The sequence below is a fragment of the Scyliorhinus torazame genome, chromosome 13, assembly GCF_047496885.1.
Source record: "Scyliorhinus torazame isolate Kashiwa2021f chromosome 13, sScyTor2.1, whole genome shotgun sequence".
NCBI lineage: Eukaryota > Metazoa > Chordata > Chondrichthyes > Carcharhiniformes > Scyliorhinidae > Scyliorhinus > Scyliorhinus torazame.
The window spans coordinates 18178713-18198842 of record NC_092719.1 but is presented as its reverse complement, the minus strand read 5'-3'; the positions used below and the strand labels follow the sequence as shown (position 1 = coordinate 18198842).

General features: G+C 49.1%; 1 protein-coding gene across 1 annotated transcript in view; it reads right to left on the bottom strand.

Annotated features, from left to right (window-relative positions):
• Positions 1–20130, bottom strand: part of exoc4 (exocyst complex component 4) — a 707051-nt gene that overhangs the window by 621425 nt on the left and 65496 nt on the right. The window contains exons 3-4 of the mRNA XM_072471115.1: positions 19633–19817; positions 6509–6618 (exon numbers count right to left, since the gene is read on the bottom strand). Coding sequence (XP_072327216.1) covers positions 6509–6618; positions 19633–19817 — 295 coding nt within the window. The remainder of the gene's footprint in view (positions 1–6508; positions 6619–19632; positions 19818–20130) is intronic.

Below are 20130 nucleotides of genomic sequence, written 5' to 3'. Positions count from 1 at the left end.
GGGTAGGGTGCTCTTTCCAAGAGCTGGTGCAGACTCGGGGGGCCGAATGGCCTCCTTCTGCACTGTAAATTCAATGATAATCTATGATTAATCTAGGACAAAGGTTCGGCACAACATCGTGGGCCGAAGGGCCTGTTCTGTGCTGTATTTTCTATGTTCTATGTTCTATGTTCTATACCTCTTCATTCAGCTGAGGAAGGAGCAGCGCTCCGAAAGCTAGTGATTCGATACAAACCTGTTGGACTTTAACCTGGTGTTGTAAGACTTCTTACTGTGCTCAACCCAGTCCATCTCCACATCAAAAAATAACAGCACACAGCCTAAGTTGTTCACAACAATCCAACCAAGGTTTTAATCATCGCAAATTGCTGGCTTCTTTAAAATAATAGATACAGTGTGATATTTAAAAAAAAATAAAGTCCACTTCTGAAATTCGTGGCCGTAAACAGTTTGAAAGAAGTGGCTCAATATACACAGGGCATTAACTCTGGTGTATTGATCGTACTGGTACATAAGTCAATGGTTCATGATTAATAAAACCTCAAATGATATAAACAACAGGAAGCAAAAAAATAGTAGAGAGGATGACGGATGTTGGGCACGATGGTGAGTGTTATTCAGTGAAGGCATGAAATTCCCAGTTTTAACTTCGTGAAGTATGAAAAGGAACTTCAGCTGTGCACTTTAGGAATATAAATAAAATACATTGAGAAAATAAAATTGATCGGGTGGAATATACTTGCATATATCAACAGCATTCACGGAGAGCTTTATTTACCTTATTGCCTTTCTTCTACAGGTCAGGAATGCATTTTGAAATGCTAGCTACCCGAACTGTGGCTTTACAGAATCGGATGGCAGTTCACTATTTGCGAGCCAAAAGAGGTGGTACCTGCGCCCTGATTGGTGGAGAGTGTTGCACCTACATCCCAGATAATTCATAAGTCAAAAGCTTGGCAACACATATTAAAGAAGTCAGGAAACTTGACCCACCTCTTTGGGGGTGGTTTTCCAGATGGTTGGCTGGCACAGGAATGTCCATCATTCAGGGACTCCTCTCATTTTGCGCATTTGGGTTTGTCCTTTACGTAGTGATCAAATGCGTTGGCCAATGTATGGCTACCCATTGCCCCACCAATCCAAGTGGTTCATAGTAATCCAGCTGCACCATCAGCCCATGACATTGACTAGGCTGTTACTATTGAACTGTTATTTACTGCACTATTATTGCATTGTTCACCAATTATTACTGAATCATATAATCACTTTCAATTATTAATGAATTGTTATTCTACTATATAATCATGTATTATTGAATAAAATGAATAAAAACATAGAATGTTTTTCACACTTGCAAAGCTTTGCCCGCTCCTTTGTTGAAGGAGTGAACCATGAAGGAGTCAAACAAGTGAACCATTAAAGACAATGTGAATGAGTTCCTCTCTGCGCTTATTTCTGTCCTACCGCATTTCTTCCTTAATTTCTACATGTTATTTGATTCATCTTATTAATCTTTCGAAGAATCAGAAGGGGGACTGATAGAAACCAACCTTTTATTGTAGGTAAAAAGGGTTAAAGGAAGAAATTATTTAGAGAAATCAGATTAACTAAAATTTAAAGTCACTTATTAACCATGACAGTAAGAAAAGCTGAGTGCTTGTGAATTGATTTGATAAGCACATTTTCGCAGACTTTTAAGAGTCTGTGCAAGGTCATGCTGCGAAAAGTCTCTTTGTCTCACACAAAACTTGGATGAAATCCTAGTTCCGTTTCGATGGTAATGGCTGGTCAGCTCATAGTGATAATTTCTTGTGGGAAATGTGTTTCACTATGGAAAAATACAGAAATCTTTTATCTCTTAATTTGACAGACAGACACCTTGGCCGAATTAAATGAATTAGAGAAATAAATTATAGATTGGATAAAAGCAATCACAGCTGTAAAAAGGACGAAACTTTAAAGATAGTAATCTCCTTAAAAGTTCAGGTATTGAGATGGGAAAGCCATTCTAGAATCAATTCAACGTATCTCTGAAACCTATTCTATCTGCTTGCTTTGCAAAGCCGCTATTTTATTCTATTTTAAACTGCGCACTCTTTTTGTACTGTGTATCTTGATTTGAAGAAATTACCATGAACTATAATTGTATTTTAAATTCAATTCAACTTATCTGTATTTGCTAAGGACAAACAATCGATACATCTGACTAACTTACTGTAGAACTAGTCGGACCTTCCTAAATTCTGTACTTTTGTGAAAATTGAAACTTACCAGTCGACACGACGAGCCGACAAAATAAAAGTTGCAAATTGCTTTTAACCAAGAAGACCAGTCTTGAATTTCTGTTATTTGGGATATGGTGCGCCGTTACAGGTATATGAATAGACACAAGAGGTCCTTCACCACCTCAGGGCTTGATCAATTTGGTGCACTCACGCATCACTACTGAAGTATGCTGACATGTGCTGCCTTGAATTCACATGTCACAGAAAAAAAGTTGCACCCACCTGCCCTATCAACAAAAAATATCAGATGCACTAAAATTACAACACAAGCCAAGTTCTCAGAATACTCTCAAGAGCAAAACATTAAACTTTTGCTCAGTGATGAAGCTAACAAAGCTCAGATTGCCAAGGCCATTGAATAAATCGGCCACGTTGCCGAAGGAAATAAGGAATATCTGGGAGCCTTCCAGATAAACAGTAAGAATGAGCATTTATATAGTACCATTAATGTGGGAACATATCACAAAGAACTCCACAAAGGCATGATCAAAACTAAATATATGCTGAGCCAAAGAATATTTATAGTCCAAACATTCAAAAAGCACATACAATGTTGAATATACCACAATGAGATGTTGGGTGATCCAGGAGAGGAGGAAGATCATATCAATGGCCAGACATTAAGTTGACAAATATTCCCAGGGATGGCCATGAGCAACAGTGGGATGCAGATTTGTCCAATGCAAACTCGAAAGGATGAAATTGTATGAAGTCAAGAAATAATCTTGTTCAGGGTATTATTTTATGAGCAATATGAAATAGACTTTAAATGTAGCAGATTAATACCTCTCAGCAGTTGATAAAGTTTCTTTGCTACAGAAGAAATTAAACCATAAAATCTTGGATGCTGAATGTCACTGAATTTTGTATGAACTAGAACACAGCTAATGCAGAGTTACTGTATCATATTTTTTAACTATTATACGATTGGAGTCTGGCACAATTTAAATTATTAGCTTATAATATCTATCCACGTGAACTCCATCTTATATTGTATTAGCATCAATGAAATACTTCTAATCACAGACTCTGTATCCAAATTCACTTTTGACGAAGAAGTCAACTCAATCGGACACTGTCAGCTTCATGGGGAATATGTTGGTTTCACTTGTGTAATGACGCACAGGACTCATCCAGCTGGGGATCATTGTTCCGTTGCTCATTGGACGAGTTAATTCTGCACTCGTACAAAAGGCAGGCAGTTGAAGAGCCAGCCAAAAAGGAGATGGGACCCAGTGAAAGGTAACCGGGCCCTATGCATGTACAATGCTGTTGCTGAAATAAAGGACTTTTAAGCAACTCGTTGGACTCCCCTCGCTTGAAACAAGTTGCACAATTGATCACCAAGTCGTGCAAATTAAAATACTTTGATTGGCTAATATAACAGACACCAGATAGCGGCAACCCAAAATTGTAGGCACCTGACAACTCAGACTTCCCGGCACATTCTAAACCAGTTCTTTATTGTGATGTAACTGGATTGGAAAATCCCAGAATGGAACTCTGGATCAAAGTAATGAAACTTGCGCTTTTGAAAAAATTAAATATGGAGGAACAGAGTCACACGACTGCTCATTTAGTTTTAACAACAACAAAAAAGCATGTATAACCATGAAGAATTTGGAATATAATACAATTTGTCTTATATAATCCCCCTTTGGCGCAACAATTACACACACCTTTTAGGATTGAAGTGTATTACAAAGTACATTTTAAACTACAATGGTCTCATTAACACACAAGTCCCTTTTAAGCACACAGGATGACTGTGGTAAAACACTCTTCTCTGACTCCAAGAGTAGATTTGTGAATTTATCCTCAAAATGCCCCTAGATGATTCTTATACCGTGAGCCACCTTGTATAACCGAACTTCAGCTTCGACACGAGTGATTTAAAGTTGCACTTTTAAAAGACACATTTTCAAATCTTTTCCCTCTGCTGATTCCATAAAGGCTTCACTTTCAGGTTTTACATCTCTCCTTTCAAGTTTACTTTGTCTTAAAGGACTTTTACAGAAACTCCGAGGTCCAGCCACTCATCCCCATAATTATTTCACATAATGTCTTGCAAACTGTAGTAGTTTCTCACAGACCTTAGCACTACTGCAGATATTTTTCTGGCCTCTCATGATCCAATGCGACTTCACTGAACTGTAATCAGTTCTGATTCCCAATTTGCTCTGTTCCGTTAACTTTTGGACAAATCTCTTCATTTCACTAGTTTCCTTAACTAGCTGGACTTTCGGCTTCCGGCATCTGTTTTATTAGCCATTACAGATATTCTCTTTTTAACCTTCTAAAAGCAACTGCTTCTAGCAGAGCTGAAATAGCTGCATCCTCTCTCACAAACTATCTCCAACTTCAATCAAATTAGCTAAACTAAAGCGTAAAGCTCCTCTACCTTACAAGGTCCCGGTTGCTAAGCAATCAGTGCTCAATTATTTACTCATCATGCCGCAGCCCTCTCTAAGCACAATAGAATCACAGTTGGAATTGAAACCAACACCCACATATACAATACCTTTGTCCAGCATGAATCTAGCAACATATTTTACCCTTCCAGGCATAGAAACATTAAATTAAACCCACATGAAATTGAATGTTAAGTCTAATGTTTACCAATAAAAATATAAATCCTTTAAAACTGCCTTTATTTTACGAACATGTCCAAGACAGCTCCAACCTAGTCTCGGTGGAAATCTGACCAACTGCAGGTTCACTGTTGCATGTCTGTCAATTAAATGGCATGAAGTATATTTGCATCACGTTTGCCCTTTACATCATTAATCCAAACTGCTTCAGTCCTCCTGAGCAGGTTTTTTGAATGATCACCAGGTCTGTTGCCATACAAATATACTTGAAACTACCAACTCCTCAAAAGTTCACCGATTTCAGAAGTGTCAAATATTCTAAGATTCAAGTTTATGCACTGTGCAAAAGATAACTACATACATACAGAGCGGCTTTGGCGGGGAGCTGCATGCGGGGAAGCTTTGCCACCAGCAACTTTTTGCGCTCTCCGTAATTGCAGGTAACTACATACATACATACACTTCTCTTCTTCTCGATTAACCAATGCTTCTCTTTTCCTCAATATAATGCAGTTAATTGAATTTTTAATAATGTCTATCCTTCATTTGGGTATCAGGGTCTTTTAAGGTCTCGAGATGTAGTCACCCTTGCCCTTTTCCGAGTTGCCCGAGGCCCAAAGTGTCCCACTCTCAGGGTTATGAACCCATGGAAAATGGAGAAACTTTCGGTGGTGATGGTGGAAGTGCAGGAACTTAACGGGGCAATGGCTACGGACAGGTGAAGGATCCTTTGCAAACAGGACATGTTTTTGCCTTTAAGCGCACCAAGGAAGGCAAGGTGTATTGTTATGGGCCAGGGCTGAGAAACTACAAAGTATATTATAAAGTCCACCTGACCTACAATCTTTATGTTGAATTAGGCTCAGATGAGCAGCCTTCCCTTCAGGTGTGATTAATCAGTCTTCCTAGACACTTTCGTCAAAACAAGCTTTATTCTTAGTCAACACATATATATATATATATATAAAAACACAAGAATTTTTATCAATTACAAATATAAATGCACTATCCAGCTACAGTAATCTATGTCTAACATTTATTTGATTCCCCCTTAACTGTTCCAATTCAAAAACAAAATTCAATAAATCAAAAACCCCTTTTCAAGGGTGTGGCCCAACACACGGCATTCTCACTTGACTACGACTGGTGTTGTCACTGAAATTCTGATCCAATTTTTAACCAGCAGATTCAACTCCTTCCGGAAAGCAATTATATATCCAAAGCCATCACCAAGGTGATTTTTACTGGCATAGATATTTAAAATGAAAATAGAGACAGGCCAAAACACTTTTTTTCTCTGTCTGTAGTCCTCAGCAGTCAAACTGAAAGTGAAACCATAAAACCTCACAGCCACAGCTCAGCTTCACCCCCAAAATGACATCACTGAAGCCAAGTGATGAGACAAAAACCTTTCTTGAAAGGACACTCGCATGACAGTATTCATTTCCCTAGTCATTTGAGTCTTGAAATTTAAAGTGAGAGGCTCCTTCAAGCATCGGAAGTGGAAAGTGAAAGATGTAAGGTGTAATGAAATAAGCAGGGGGCCTGCCCATAGACAGATCACTCCTGCATTGCCCTAAAAACAAAACTTCAATGTAGCCATCAATTTGCCCAAGGGATTGAGATACTCACCAATTGTGCTACCCGAATTGCTGTATTGTGAGTTATCCAGAAATTTCCGGGAGGTCGATACCAAGTTGACCTCAATAACAGGAACAGGAGATATGTCCTTCCCAAGTAAGCTGTACAAAAAAAAAATGCATTCGCATCAATTTCTGACCCACAAATTAAGTGAAAAAGTATCAAGTCAACAAAAACCAAAAGACACCAAGTGCCAGAAATCAGAGATAAAAGCAGAAAATGGTGGAAATAAATCAACAGGTAAGGCAGCATTTCTGAAGAGAAAAATTTAGTTTTAATGTTTCAGGTTGCTGGCTTTTGATCAGAATACAGTCGAAGTACCAAGTCAAGCTTGTTTACCTTCCACCATCTATAGACTTCAAAAGCATTAAACTAGAACACCAATGCTTCATTTTCCATTGCCTTTGCCTCTGCCAGAAAATATCAAAATCATTCATGGAGGATCAGAATCACAGCTAACTGGGTCACCGTGGCTGTGGTGACAAGTCAGTGCTATGCCAGAAGAAGTCAACACCAAATACTCTAGCGACAAAAAGGTGATGATACCTTCAAAGGTTGTGGAGCAAGCACATGCTACAAGGAATTTGTGTTTGAAGTGGCAAATTATCTACACAATATAGGAAAAGCAAGGTTTCTCCCAAACTAAAAAAAAGAAGAAACAAACATTGCGAGGAAATGTTGGTGGAAAGGTGCTACTTACTGCCAGGGTTAATGGATGATTACTTAAGTCCCTTGAACACAATATAAAAAGAGTGAAGAATGAATAGTTGAAATGAAGTATGTTGTTACATTGCACCAACAAACGGCAGAGACTCAGCCTTGAATTCGGTGTTGCTCTGCAGAATTGAGTTACTGTCTTAGGGAAACCAACCCCACTCCCAAGGTTGCTTGTGCATTATTAGTTCCAGGAAACACTGGTGGTATAGTGTGCAAATCTAAACAATCATCAAGAGAGCAGACTTGAGATTAGTTTCAAAAAAAGATAGGTAGGCTTTTTATGTTCAGCAGATACATCATTCCACAGTATCTGTTCCACAGTATCTGGAGTCGAACAATTGGTAAACAATTTGGACAAAAACAATTTGGTTAACAGGAGGAGTTTAAACATCAAATAAAACTGAGAAAAGTTGGAAACGTAGGTCCCAATAAATGAAACTCAATACAGATTTCTAACATCTGTTGGACCAAATTCTTTAATGAAGTTTCAGAGTGGATTGAAGAAGGGGTAGCGCTGTGGATGTTGTCCATATGGACTTAATAAAGTACTGCATCATAGACCTGTTACAAAATTTCATGCCAGACCAATTGCAAGGATGGTGGCAATGTTGAAAAAAAATTGCCTAAGGGCCAGAAAGCAGTGGTAAATGGTTATTATTCTAGGCTGCAGGGAAGATGGCAGTGCTGCGCCCCATGAACATTATGAAGACCACTGCTCTTATTGACGTACATTTACTTACTCGAAATGTCATCTACAGGATAAAATTTTCAAGTTCACAAATAAACCAAACACAGAAACAGAGAACAGCAAGAGCAACAGACTGGTAAAATAGGCAGACACATAGCAGATGAAATTTAATTCCGTGAAGTGCGAAAGGATGGATGGATAGATTTTTGGTGTGAGTGAGGGAAAAATAAGAGTGGTAAACAAATGAGATGAGGCACAATTTTTAAAAAGACACAGGACCACAAAGACCAGGGTATGAGAGTGGGTATATACACACTTATTTTTTAAAAAGGTGGCAAGACAACTCAAGAAGACTGATTTTATAAATTAAATCATATAGGGCCCTTTCCTTTCTGAATTGCGGAAACAGCACAAAAGTAATAATGAAATTAATCAATGGGCCTCAGCTGGAGTGTTCATTTCTGGACACCACACTTTTGGAAAGGTGTTACAGAGAGAGGGTGTCGAAAAAATTCATGAGAATGGTGCTTGACAAAGAAGCCCAGCTAACAGGGGAAACTAGAAGATGGGTTGTTTACTTAAGAAAAGAGAATGTTCAAAAGGGATTTGGTAAGGGTGTTCAAATTTTGAATGAGAAATGGCTTCTTGTGGCAGAAGGGTCGACAACCAGCAGGCACAAATTTAAGGGGCGTCATTCTCCGACCCCCCGCCGGGTCGGAGAATGGCCGTTGGCCGCCGTGAATCCCGCCCCCGCCGAAGTCTCCGAAGGGAGAAAAGTCGGCGGGGCGTTAATGGCGCCGCTGTCGCGGAGAATGTCACGGGTCTGCGCAAGGCAGCCGATTTTCGGCCTGCCGATATTCTCCCTTCCGGATGGGCCGAAGTCCCGTCAACGTGATGACCGTTCACGTCGACGTGAATCAAACCTCCTTTTCATCGGCGTGACCCGGTGCTCCAGACTCACGCCGACCAGCGAGGAGGTGAGTGAAGGCCTGGGGGGTTGGCTCTGGGCAGGAAATGGCGTGGCCGCAGACTGATTGCGTGAGGAGAGGTGTGTCTCGGCTTGTGTGTGTGCGCGGCGGGGGGGGGGGGGGGGGGGGGGGGGGGGGGGGGTGTGGTTAGAGTAGGCTGGGCTCCGGGGGAGTGCCGGGAGGGGATCCGTGCCGGGGTGGAGGTTGGGGGGGGGGTCCGTGCTGGGGTGGAGGTTGGGGGTTGGGGAGGGGGTCCGTGCCGGGGTGGAGGTTGGGGGGGGGGTCCGTGCTGGGGTGGAGGTTGGGGAGGGGGTCCGTGCCGGGGTGGAGGTTGGGGGGGGGGGTCCGTGCTGGGGTGGAGGTTGGGGGGGGGGGGGTCCGTGTTGGGGTGGAGGTTGGGGAGGGGGTCCGTGCCGGGGTGGAGGTTGGGGGGGGGGGTCCGTGCTGGGGTGGAGGTGGTGGGGGGGGGGTCCGTGCTGGGGTGGAGGTTGGGGAGGGGTCCGTGCCGGGGTGGAGGTTGGGGGGGGGTCCGTGCTGGGGTGGAGGTTGGGGGTTGGGGAGGGGGGCCGTGCCGGGGTGGAGGTTGGGGAGGGGGTCCGTGCCGGGGTGGAGGTTGGGGGGGGGGGTCCGTGCTGGGGTGGAGGTTGGGGGGGGGGGGGGTCCGTGCTGGGGTGGAGGTTGGGGAGGGGGTCCGTGCCGGGGTGGAGGTTGGGGGGGGGGGGTCCGTGCTGGGGTGGAGGTTGGGGGTTGGGGAGGGGGTCCGTGCCGGGGTGGAGGTTGGGGAGGGGGTCCGTGCCGGCGTGGAGGTTGGGGGGGGGTCCATGCTGGGGTGGAGGTTGGGGGTTGGGGAGGGGGTCCGTGCCGGGGTGGAGGTTGGGGAGGGGGTCCGTGCCGGGGTGGAGGTTGGGGGGGGGGTCCGTGCTGGGGTGGAGGTTGGGGGTTGGGGAGGAGGTCCGTGCCGAGGTGGGTGATGGGAGGGCAAATGAGTTGGTCCACCTGGCCAGGTGCCAGCCTCCAACAGTTGGACCCATGCGGTCCATGCCACCTGGCTGGGGGGAGGAGGGGATATGGGCAATGATGTCATGTCGTCGTTCCCCTCCCCCCCACCAGGCCGTCATGTTTTCAGACCATCCAGCGATGTTGGCCGCCGTGGTGGCAGCCGCTCATGTCTATGTTGCCCTGGATGAGGAGGAGGAGGAGGAGGAGCGTGCCAGAGAGGCGGCGCAGGCTGCCGCAGGAGGGGCAGGCGGTAGCCGCCCAGGCTGGAGGGACACCTGACCGACAGGACGAGGAGGGGGAGGAGGACGTCGTGGCCCCACGGCAACGGAGGCACCCGAGGGCGCCCCGTGTGTACCGGCCCCGGCAGTCATACCAGGACCTCACGGACCGGGAATGCAGGAGGAGATTCCGGATGAGCCGGGAAACCGTGGCACACATCTGCCACCTGCTGGCACACCTGTCACCGCGTGGCACTGGCGGAGGACACCCTCTCCCCGTGTCCGTCAAGGTTACGGTGGCCCTGAACTTTTATGCAACGGGGTCATTCCAGGCACCGAGTGGGGACCTGTCCGGCATATCGCAGACATCGGTGCATCGGTGCATCCGGGCAGTGACAGATGCCCTTTATGCCATGGCGCACCGCTACATCCGCTTCCCCGTGGACCGGGCCAGCCAAGATGCCCGAGCCGTGGGCTTCTCTGCCGTTGCCGGGTTCCCCATGGTCCAGGGCGCGATCGATGGGATGCACGTCGCCGTGCGGCCACCTGCAGAGAACAGGGCCGTGTTCACTAATAGGAAGGGGACCTATTCAATGAACGTACAGGTGGTCTGCGACCACCTCATGATGATCCTGCACGTCTGCGCCCGTCACCCAGGCAGTGTACACGACTCATTCGTGTTGTCGCGGTCATCCATCCCCGGCATGTACGAGGGACGCCATCCCCGGCTGAGGGGCTGGTTGCTGGGCGACAGGGGCTACCCATTGCGATCGTGGCTGATGACGCCTATACGGAGGCTACGCAATGAGGCGGAGAACCGCTACAATGATGCCCATGTAGCGACAAGGGGAGTGATCGAGAGGTGCTTTGGCGTGCTGAAGATGCGTTTCAGGTGCCTGGACCTCTCTGGGGGCGCCCTCCAGTATTGGTCAGATAGGGTCGGCCGCATCATTGTGGTGTGCTGCGTCCTGCACAACATAGCCCAGCAGAGGGGCGATGTGCCGCAGGCAGAGGAGGGCGGAGTGGAGGAGCAGCAGGAAGAGGCCCAGTCCTCCCTAGATGAGGGGGATGGGGGCAATGGTCAGGGCAGACGGGGCAGACACAGGCGGGTGGCTGTCCACCGTTACCGGCTGGCCCAGCGGGCACGGGACAGACTGATAAACGCCCGCTTCACTGACTAGATGGGCGTGGGAATCGGGTAGTATGGCCACAGACCGCACACCATGACAACAGCCGACCACCCACACCCCCCACCCATCCACCCACCCAGCACCCTCACCCCCCTCCCCAACCCCACACACCCCACCCGCATGCACACCACCCCCCCACCCCCAATTGCCGATCCACCGGCGGCACAACGGGCCGGGCTCACCCAGTTGCGGGTGGACGCGTGTCTATCGCAGGCCATGGAGGATGATGACAACCCGCCTCCGATGAGCTCCTGGCTCTACATCGTTGGACTATGTCTGACCCATGGCCACAGTACCACCATCCACCCGGACAATCCCCGCATGCGGCTGTGACACTGCAGCGCACGGTCCCGTCCTCTGCCCGGGGGATGTTGATGGCGGCCCAGGGGGAAGGGGGCAGACTCACCTGGGGCTGAGGTAAGACCACCCGTCACACACACACTTGCGCTCAACGTACATGACACGCCCGCACACTTTGGACAGAGCACAAAGGCAGCTTCGGTAGGTGTAACATTGACTTTAATAACCAAAGGAGTTCATGCACGTGCCCTAGCCCCTAAAACTCATCTGTGCCCTGCACCCGTGCCAACTTACTCAGTGTCTAATTGTTTGGCCTTACGGGCCCTTTGACTACGTCTACGTGGTTCCCCAGACGGTACAGCAGAACTGGAGGTGGACTCCTGTGATTCCTGCCCTCTGACACCGGATCCCTTTGGCGGCCGTTTCCTGAGGCGTCCTGGCCTAGATGGGCCAGGCTGCGGCCCGGGCGACTGGGATGGCGAGCGGCCAGCCTGTCCTGCCCGTTGCCCACCCGATGCACCTGGGACGGAAGGGGGGGGGGGGGGGGGGGGGGGGGGGGTGGGGGGGAGTCCGAGGTGTCGCGGTGTACCGGGACCTCCCCTACAGAGGGAGCCGGGACGGACCACACCACCTCCTCCTCCCTCGGGGTGCCCGATGGCCCCCAGGCCTCTACATGGGTGGGGGATGCGAACGGACTGGCCATCCGACGCGCCCCCGACATCTGGCGCTGCCAGTCCTGGAGGCCCGTGCTGGTATCGACAGGGGTCTGCAGGTTTGCAGCCATGGAGCCAAGGGGGTTGTCGAACCCTGTCTGCGACAGTGCGACGCCAGCTTGCACATGGCCACTGGCGCCGATGCCCTCAGCGATGGCCTGCTGAGACTGGGCCATGGCCTGCAGAGACTGGGCCATGGCCTGCAGAGACTGGGCCATGGCCTGCTGAGACTGGGCCATGGCCTGCTGAGACTGGGCCATGGCCTGCTGAGACTGGGCCATGGCCTGCTGAGACTGGGCCATGGCCTGCTGAGACTGGGCCATGGCCTGCTGAGACTGGGCCATGGCCTGCTGAGACTGGGCCATGGCCTGCTGAGACTGGGCTATGGCGTTGAGTGCCTCTGCCATCTGGCGCTGGCACTGGCTCATGGCCTCCTGTGAGAGGGCAGCCATTTCCTGGGCCACAGACGCCGCCTGCACGGAAGGCCCCAGGCCTCGCAAACCGTTCCCCATGTCTGACACCGTCGCACCCATTGCCTCCACCGCGGACGCCACCCGTGCGGTGTCAGCCTGGGTGGCACGCATGACCGGGACCACTCCCAGCTCCTGGACGCGGGTGGACTCCTCCACCTGCGACCGAAGCCGCCGCAAGCCACCCGTCACCCTATTCGCTCATCTCCGTGTCGGTGGTTGCATCGGATCTATGTGTGGGTGTGGTAACTGCAGGAACCCGGGATCCATCTGGGCGGCAGATGTTCGCTTGGCCTGGGCTGCCCTCCGGCCGCCCGGTCCCTCTGCTGCTCCTACCTCCACCTGCTGTACCGGGACGGCTGTGTTGTGCGCACCAGTGAGTGTACCAGACGCCTCATCACTAAAGTGCCCAACCGTGGTGAGTGTTTCTGCGATGGTGGAGGGTGTTGGTGACAGCAGTGGCGTTGTGTCGTGCTCTTCGTCCCACTCTGAGTCCATGGCACTTTGGGGTGGGGGTTCGTCTACACCCATCCACTCTGAGTCACTGTCCGGTATTTCGTCTTCCCGGGTAGGGGTGTCCCGGGTAGTGCTGTCCCGGGTAGTGCTGTCCCGGGTAGTGCTGTCCCGGGTAGTGCTGTCCCGGGTAGTGCTGTCCCGGGTAGTGCTGTCCCGGGTAGGGGTGTCCCGGGTAGGGGTGTCCCGGGTAGGGGTGTCCCGGGTAGGGGTGTCCCGGGTAGGGGTGTCCTGGATAGTGGTGTCCTGGGTAGTGGTGTCCTGGCTCGGATGTGACGGGGGCCTGTGGCTGCCCCCCTCATCGCTGGGTGGTCGCTCCCGCACGTGCGGGGGTGTCGTCTCCCTGTTGCTCCAGGTCTCTCCGTCTCCCGTGGTGTGCGAGGGGCATCCTGCGGGCGTCGCATGCTGGAGGGTGCGGGTCTCTCCGTCTCCTGTGGTCTCCGAGGGGCATCCTGCGGGCGTCGCATGCTGGAGGGTGCGGGTCTCTCCGTCTCCCGTGGTCTCCGAGGGGCATCCTGCGGGCGTCGCATGCTGGAGGGTGCGGGTCTCTCCGTCTCCTGTGGTCTCCGAGGGGCATCCTGCGGGCGTCGCATGCTGGAGGGTGCGGGTCTCTCCGTCTCCTGTGGTCTCCGAGGGGCATCCTGCGGGCGGTCTGCATCTGCGGGGATGGGTGCCTGGACGTTTGGTCCTGCGATACACAATGAAGCATGCATGGTTAGACATCAGGCAGTGATCAGGTGATACGGGGGAGGGGGATATAGGGGAGGGGGGATATGGGGACGGGCTGTTGGTGGCTCACTTGCTCGTGGGGCCCCGACCTCTGCATCAGCAACCTGCCGGTCCTCAGGTCCGCCAGCCAGTTCCAGGGCCCTTTCCTCGTGTACGGTCAGTGGCCTCTCATCAGCGGGCCCTCCTCCAGTCCTCACATGCTCCCTATTGTTGTGTGCGCGCTTCTCCTGTGGGGGGGGGGGGGGGTGGTGGTGGCAGGGGTAAAAGGCAACAGTGTTAGGCAGGTATATGAATGCACGCCATCGGTTGCGCGTGCATTGCAGAGGTTAAGGTTAGGGCTGGATTCACTTGGGGATATGGGGGAGGGGGGATATGGGGGAGGGGGGGATATGGGGGAGGGGGGATATGGGGGAGGGGGGATATGGGGGAGGGGGGATATGGGGGAGGGGGGGATATGGGGGAGGGGGGATATATGGGGGAGGGGGGTATATGGGGGAGGGGGGATATGGGGGAGGGGGGATATGGGGGAGGGGGGATATGGGGAGGGGGGATATGGGGGAGGGGGGGATATGGGGGAGGGGGGGATATGGGGGAGGGGGGGATATGGGGGAGGGGGGATATGGGGGAGGGGGGATATGGGGGAGGGGGGGATATGGGGGAGGGGGGGATATGGGGGATGGGGGATATGGGGGAGGGGGGATATGGGGGAGGGGGGATATGGGGGAGGGGGGATATGGGGGAGGGGGGATATGGGGGAGGGGGATATGGGGGAGGGGGGATATGGGGGGGGATATGGGGGGGGATATGGGGAGGGGGGATATGGGGGAGGGGGGATATGGGGGAGGGGGGATATGGGGGAGGGGGGATATGGGGGAGGGGGGATATGGGGGAGGGGGGATATGGGGGAGGGGGGATATGGGGAGGGGGAATATGGGGGAGGGGGGATATGGGGGAGGGGGGATATGGGGGAGGGGGGATATGGGGGAGGGGGGATATGGGGAGGGGGGATATGGTGAGGGGGGATATGGGGGAGGGGGGATATGGGAGATATGGGGGAGGGGGGATATGGGGAGGGGGATATGGGGAGGGGGGATATGGGGAGGGGGATATGGGGGAGGGGGGATATGGGGGAGGGGGATATGGGGGAGGGGGGAGATATGGGGGAGGGGGATATGGGGGAGGGGGGATATGGGGGAGGGGGGAATATGGGGGATATGGGGAGGGGGGATATGGGGGAGGGGGGATATGGGGCAGGGGGGATATGGGGGAGGGGGGATATGGGGGAGGGGGGATATGGGGGAGGGGGGATATGGGGGAGGGGGGATATGGGGGGAGGGGGGATATGGGGGGAGGGGGGATATGGGGGAGGGGGGATATGGGGGAGGGGGGATATGGGGGAGGGGGGATATGGGGGAGGGGGATATGGGGGAGGGGGATATGGGGGAGGGGGATATGGGGGAGGGGGATATGGGGGAGGGGGATATGGGGGAGGGGGATATGGGGGAGGGGGATATGGGGGAGGGGGATATGGGGGAGGGGGATATGGGGGAGGGGGATATGGGGGAGGGGGATATGGGGGAGGGGGATATGGGGGAGGGGGATATGGGGGAGGGGGATATGGGGGAGGGGGATATGGGGGAGGGGGATATGGGGGAGGGGGATATGGGGGAGGGGGATATGGGGGAGGGGGATATGGGGGAGGGGGGATATGGGGGATATGGGGGAGTGGGGATATGGGGGATGGGGGATATGGGGGAGGGGGGATATGGGGGATATGGGGAGGGGGGGATATGGGGGATATGGGGAGGCTCACCCTGCCTGCTCTGACGAGGTCGTTCACCTTCTTGTGGCACTGGGTGCCTGTCCGTGGTGTTAGGGCCACAGCGGTGACGGCCTCTGCCACCTCCCTCCACAGACGCCGGCTGTGGCGTGGGGCAACTCTGCGGCCGTGCCCGGGATACAGGGCGTCCCTCCTCTGCTCCAACGCGTCCAGGAGCGCCTCCACATCGCGTGACTCGAACCTCGGGGCTGAGCGACGGCCAGCCATCAAGTCGGGTGTTGCGGTCGGGTGTTCCGGTCGGGTGGGGGGGAGCTGCGCGGCCCATTTTTATGACGTGACGCAAGTGGGATTTGCGCCGTTTTTTGCGCCGATCGGCGGAGTTTCCGCCGATAACGGAGAATTTCGCCCAAGGTGTTTGGCAAAAGAATCAGAAACAACACTAAGGGTGGGCAAAGCATTTCAATAGTGATTTTCAAAATGGAAGTGGACAAATAATAAAAAGGAAAAAATACTGCGCTCTGGGGGCAGAGGTGATGCAGGGACGAATAATTGGATACCTTAACAGGCAAAATCGGCTAACTTGACTGTTACTGTGCTGCATTCCATCATGCTGATTCAAATTATTTGAAGCTTTAAATCCACTAGTTGAAGACTAAATGAAGTGTGACTAGCTTAAGCCATTAGTAAACCCAAAATTAGACATAACTGGAAACTTACAGCAAAAAAGTGCAAAGCTTAAATTGAAAACAAAAATAATTCCCAAAGTATTCTCAAATGCTTGTGGATATAAAGACATAAATGTTGGTTCTGTTATCATATTTATTATAGTTTGTTTCATTATTGTGGTATAAACCTGATAAATAATTTAAGCATTGTTTCATTCCTGAAAAATGTATCATTCGAGACTGTATAATCTCATCATGCAAGGCTTACAGCCTATTCAATCATAAATCATTCAATAGGCTGTTATTAACCGACCACGAGTCTTTGTGTCTTGTTGTTCAACTTGAATGGTTTTCTTTGCATTTACAGGAAATGGGCATGCATACACAAATTACCACGTGGAAATCTTTCAAGCCCAGTGAAAGGAAAATCGAGGCGAGATGCTCACCAGCTCAAAGGGAGGAAAATTGGGAAAGAAATGCAACTGTGAGGAAAAATGAATTCCATCTTGCTTCATTTCATATTATTTCTGCTCGGGGTCTCTTTTAAATTTTCAGCTGGGTGAAAAGTTGTGGTTTTAGACTAGTTTCTTTTGAAATGAAGACTTGCATCTTTGTCGCGACAGCCTCTAAAAATATATATTGCCTGGACTGAACATAGAGTTGAGTTGACATCGGATGTCTGAAGTTAAGAAATACGGCATTCATGCTGTCAGACACCTGAACAGAGGTATATTTGTCATCAGCTATCCTGGAGCTCCAGTTCACTCATTCCCACCGTTTATTTCCAAATCATGATGTGCGGGACAGAATTCTGCTGTGACAGAAGGGTTCACCAAGGAAGGATTTAAATACACAGTTTGAACATTCTAAAAATGACAAAAAGCCCCAAGTTTTCGAGTAACTTCACATTACACAATTTTTCAGAATCTTGAAGGAATACTCTAAAAGCGGATCCCTCCTGTTGGTTCTCATATATTGAAGGCTGCACGTATGAGAACCTAATATTTGCAGTCTGATGTAGTCCACTGTGATTTCATGAAAATATTTTGTGGATGTAAATATTTCCTGAGGTATCAACAGCTTTTCACTGAGCTGCTGAATAGTTATTACAACAAACACCCAGCCAATAATTTTAGATTGTAGCTCATTAGTTTCCAAAAATTGCAATTATTCCAGATTGGATTAAAAAATTAAATACAATCATTTCTGCCAAATAATGTAGTAGAAACTAAATGCACCATAGGAATTCAAAAGTATGCAAACTGAATGCATAATCAGTATAACCAAAACTATAAATGTTTTGATTGCACCAGGTGTTGGTCGGCATCAAAAGCATTGCAACTTTTAGTCTGCTATATTCCTTCGAAGTTTTCCGTAAACCTAAATTGGATCGAGTTATTCAAACTTCAGGAGATTGATTTAAGAAGATGACGATTAACAAAAAGAGAATTGCAGGCTGAAATGCACTGGAATCAAAAAGGGAATTTGAGGTGACATTTGGCCACAGTCGGATGGTCCAATGTTGAAAAATGGAAGTACGCCTATTTTAGGACTAGCTTCATTCAGTTCCACCCAAGCTAATTCATCGAATATTGGTCCTTTCAATTCCCGAGTTTCAGTTCAAAGAGCTTGCAGCTATGCCTATGAAAACTGAAATCACCATTAATACGACAGGGAGAATTAAGGGAGCCAGATTTTAAACTTCCGTGTATCTCTGGCAAATGTCAGGAACAAGGTCAATTTCCATTCTCCTTTCAGAAAATAGTGCACTGGAAGATATAAAAGCAAAAAAGGAAAGTTATCACTATTCCAAGGCAATAAACCAGAGGCAAATGACTGGCAAATACAATTTGCAGGTTTTAGATGCCGAAGTGATGCTGTCTCTTCTTGTCCATCTTGTTGCAATCTAAAATAAATATTTAGTCTACCATATGCTACCATAGCTGATCAAGTGCTGGCTCCAGATTCATGCTCCTGTAACTCCCATTCAAACGGCTTCAATAAAAGCAGTTGTCAATTAACGACTAACAAGAACTAAGGACTGCAATCAAGTTAAAGTTATTTGAACGATCCATTGAGTCCTGCACACCCCAAACTATTCAAAATGTTCCTCTTCAATCAGCTGACAAATAAATACTTTACTATCTATCACTTAAGTTTCAAGAAATCTAAGTTCACTGTATGAGATATTGATTGATGAGTGTTTTCATGACAGTTATTTATATTACCACCCCCTATGAAATACATCCGAATCGATCTTGTTTTTCGGTTTCATCTTTAGAGTTATTGCTTTAGATCTTATTCAGGCGGAAAAGGATTTCTGTTGCTCAAAGCTGTTCACCAAAGATCCATTTTGAATTTTTGGTGCCGTAAATTCTAAAGGCCTGTTAAACTTTGCATACAATTCTCATTGCATGCATTACTACTTTTGTCAGTGTTTGTTAACTCTTGAAATGCTAGGTTTGATGTCCATTATGCCCTACGCAAAAACATCCCACACAACCAGGACAGTATTAACTGGCTGGAGAATAAGGTAGCGGGGAATTTCATGTCTTTGATACAGAATATTCTTGCACTTTATTTAAGGAATTTGCTTTAGGAACGAACAAAAATGAAGAAGTTGACGCTATTCCTGCAACTCCACCGTAAGGGGCAATTTAGCATGGCCAATCCACCTAATCTGCACATCTTTGGACTGTGGGAGGAAACCAGAGCACCCAGCAGAAACCCACGCAGACACGGGGAGGCTGTACAAACCCCACGCAGGCAGTTATCAGAGGTCGGAATCAAACCCGGGTCCCTGGCACTGCGAGGCATCTGTGCTAACCACTGTGCCACCATGCCTGATCAACAATAATGCATTTTATTGAAGAAATATCACTGAAGCATTTAATCTTGCAAATCACTATTCCACCCTCAAAAAATGAAAAGGACACAATGCCCGCAATGGCACTTTATCAAACTTCAAAATACAGAGCAGCTCCATTAGCATCTGCAAACAAAGGCATTAATTCTTTCAATCATGACCAAAATATTCACTCAAATTTGGGGTTTATCGGTGTCAACACAGCTGGTGCGTACTTTCTACTTCTCATGGTTTGTTTAGATTTAGGAATGAACTCTTTATTTCCGTCCTCAATCATTTTATTTGCATTTCATACTGACCCAATTTTGTTCTTGTCCCGGCTTTTATTGCCCACACGACTGGTGGATTTAATATACAGGTGGCGGTGCAACTCATCGATCAGGACCAGGTGCAGGTTCAATTTCTTGCTGTGGAGCTCCAGACGTAGGTCACTCAGTCCTTCTACCTGCAGCAGCTGCCCTTCCAAAGAATCTACGGCAGAGACCTGACACGGGAAAGAAGAAAGCAGACAACTCAACTGTGACTTCTGGTTCCTGCATTTAATTACGAACAATCATCAATGCTCCAAGGTTTTGAGCTTGCCATGGTCTTATTTCCCCCAGTAGGACAGTCCTGGCTGAGTTGTCTATCACATAATGACATTCTGTATGATCCACGCAGTCCCACAAGTGTTTAGACATGCTGGGCCACATCTCCCAGTACCCAATTATAAAGTTGAACTCACTGAACTCTGAAAATAAAGGACGAGTTCAATAACTTGGGGAATTTTTCAAGGATACAGACAGAAGATAGAAGAA